The sequence below is a fragment of the Cyprinodon variegatus genome, unplaced genomic scaffold (genome assembly GCF_000732505.1).
Source record: "Cyprinodon variegatus isolate N-32 unplaced genomic scaffold, C_variegatus-1.0 Scaffold711, whole genome shotgun sequence".
NCBI classification, from domain to species: domain Eukaryota; kingdom Metazoa; phylum Chordata; class Actinopteri; order Cyprinodontiformes; family Cyprinodontidae; genus Cyprinodon; species Cyprinodon variegatus.
Genome location: NW_015151164.1, coordinates 148,444 through 150,731, shown reverse-complemented (window position 1 = coordinate 150,731; position 2,288 = coordinate 148,444). Strand labels below are relative to the sequence as shown.

Here is a 2,288-nt window from a genome sequence, read left to right as displayed (position 1 = left end):
CGTTCTGGTCCTGAATAAGAATTTTCACCGTCACATTGCTGCTTAATGGAGGAGAGCCTCCATCCTGCGCTTTAACATGGAATTGAAAATCTTTGATCTGCTCGTAGTCAAAAGAGCGAACTGCGTGAATAATTCCACTATCAGCACTGACTGAAACATATGACGAGACTGATACTCCGCTAATAGTGGAGTCTTCCAGTATGTAAGAGACACGAGCATTCTGGCCCCAGTCAGCGTCTGTTGCTTTTAGTGTGAATATTGAGAGACCTGCTTTGTTGTTTTCTACAATGCTGGACTCATATAAAGTCTTATCAAAGGTAGGAGCATTGTCATTTACATCAGATATCTGCAATGTAAGAGTAACACTACTGGTGAGGGAGGGTTCTCCTTTATCAGAGCAGATCAATGTAATATTATATTCAGAGGTTGTCTCTCTGTCTAATTCGCTGTCTGTAATTAAACTATAAAAACTGTTTGTTGAAGATTTCAGACCAAATGGTGTATTTTCATTTATAAAGCAGTTTACATTCCCATTTTCGTCCGAGTCTTTGTCCTCAATGTTTATCACTGTAACAACTGTGTTTATTTTAACATTCTCCGATATCACATTCGACTTTGACATAATACTAATTTCTGGCCTATTGTCATTAATGTCGTGGACTTCAACCATTAACTTACAAGAATCAGTAAGCCCGCCCTCATCAGTAGCAACTACGATAATTTCAAAGTTCTTATTCCTTTCAAAGTCAATATTTCCTTTTAGAGAAACATCGCCAGTGTTCTTGTTTACCTGAAATAGTTTTCTAACATTTGTTTGCGTATTTGTGATCGAATATGTTATTTTACTGTTTAAACCTTGATCTGCATCGGAAGCTGTTACAGAAAAAATGACGGTGCCTGTGGGCACATTTTCATTAACAGCTGCTTTGTACGTTTGCTGAGTAAAACGAGGAGCATTGTCATTAACATCTAAAACTGTAATTAGAATGATCATAGTTCCAGACATGTGCGGCTCTCCTCCATCCAGGGCTGTTAGTACTAAAGTCATGTGTTCTTGTTTCTCTCTGTCTAAAGGCTTCTGTAAAACCATCTCCACATCCTGTAGATTTTTATTAAGCCTTAGAGTAAAATTATCACTTGGTTTTAATTCGTAGTTCTGAATGCCATTGATTCCAACATCAAGATCCTCCGCCCTCCTTAATACAAATTTTGCTCCTGGTGTTGCCGATTCGCTTATTCTAAATATCATCTCGCCTCTATCAAATGTCGGTGCATTGTCATTGATATCTGTTATCTGAACAGTAACAGTGTAAAATTCAATAGGGTTTTCTAGAATTATCTGAAAATCCAAACTACAAACCGTCATATCTGCACACAGCGCCTCTCTGTCGATTTTCTTTTTTACGAGGAGCTCTCCGTTGTCCTTGTTCAGCTCTACGTAGTCACCGCTGTTCCTACTGTGAATCTTTGCTTTGCCTGATATAAAACGCTTTTTGTCAAAACCTAAGTCCTGTGCAACATTTCCTATCAATGAACCAATTGGCATCTCCTCCGGAATAGAGTAGCTTATTTGCGCAATAATGGAATCGAGGCAGATGAAAGAGAAATACAGCAGTACTTGCCCCTTCATTGTTCGTTCTATTTTTTCCCGATGACGCAGAGGCTTTTAATCCAAACAAGAATGTCGGTAATAATCATCCAACGTTAAATCCGAACGTTTGATGATGAAACATTAACAGGGTAAAAAATCCATAATGTGAGAAAGAACACTTTGAGTTTTTGAAATAACCGTCTTCCTTCGGGAAATATTCGACGGTTTCTAGTTCCCCATTGTATCCCGGCGAGATTAAAAGGAGAGGCAGCAGCTTCACACACGTACTAGCTCAACAGACTTTAATGCAACAGCGGCGCTAAGAGTCTACATAATCAAACTGCAGTCAGGAATCAAGGTTTACCATGTGATGTGTCTCTGAATAAAGTGAAACTCGTGTCTTTGAATCTATCTATCATCTATCCGTCCATCTATCCATCTATCTATGTACATTGCAAAAAATTGAAATCTAAATAAGTCACTTTTTTCTTAAATCGATGAGGTGAGTGAGACACTTTGCCAATGGAACAAGATACTTTAAATTTAAACTAAGAACAAACAATTGTATTGTCGTATTTTAAGTCCAAGTATATATAAAAAAACCCATTCCATTGGCGAATCATCTTATGTACTTAATCAAATTACCTATCTATCTATCTATCTATCTATCTATCTATCTATCTATCTATCTATCTAT

General features: G+C 37.5%; 1 protein-coding gene across 1 annotated transcript; it reads right to left on the bottom strand.

Annotated features, from left to right (window-relative positions):
* Position 1: 1 nt before the first annotated feature.
* Positions 2–1,952, bottom strand: LOC107097623 (protocadherin gamma-B4-like; the record flags this gene model as incomplete). The annotated part of the gene is made up of 1 exon (XM_015394832.1): positions 2–1,952. A coding segment is annotated over exon 1 (1,629 nt), but the record flags the coding sequence as incomplete, so codon positions are not given.
* Between the last annotated feature and the right edge of the window lie 336 nt (positions 1,953–2,288).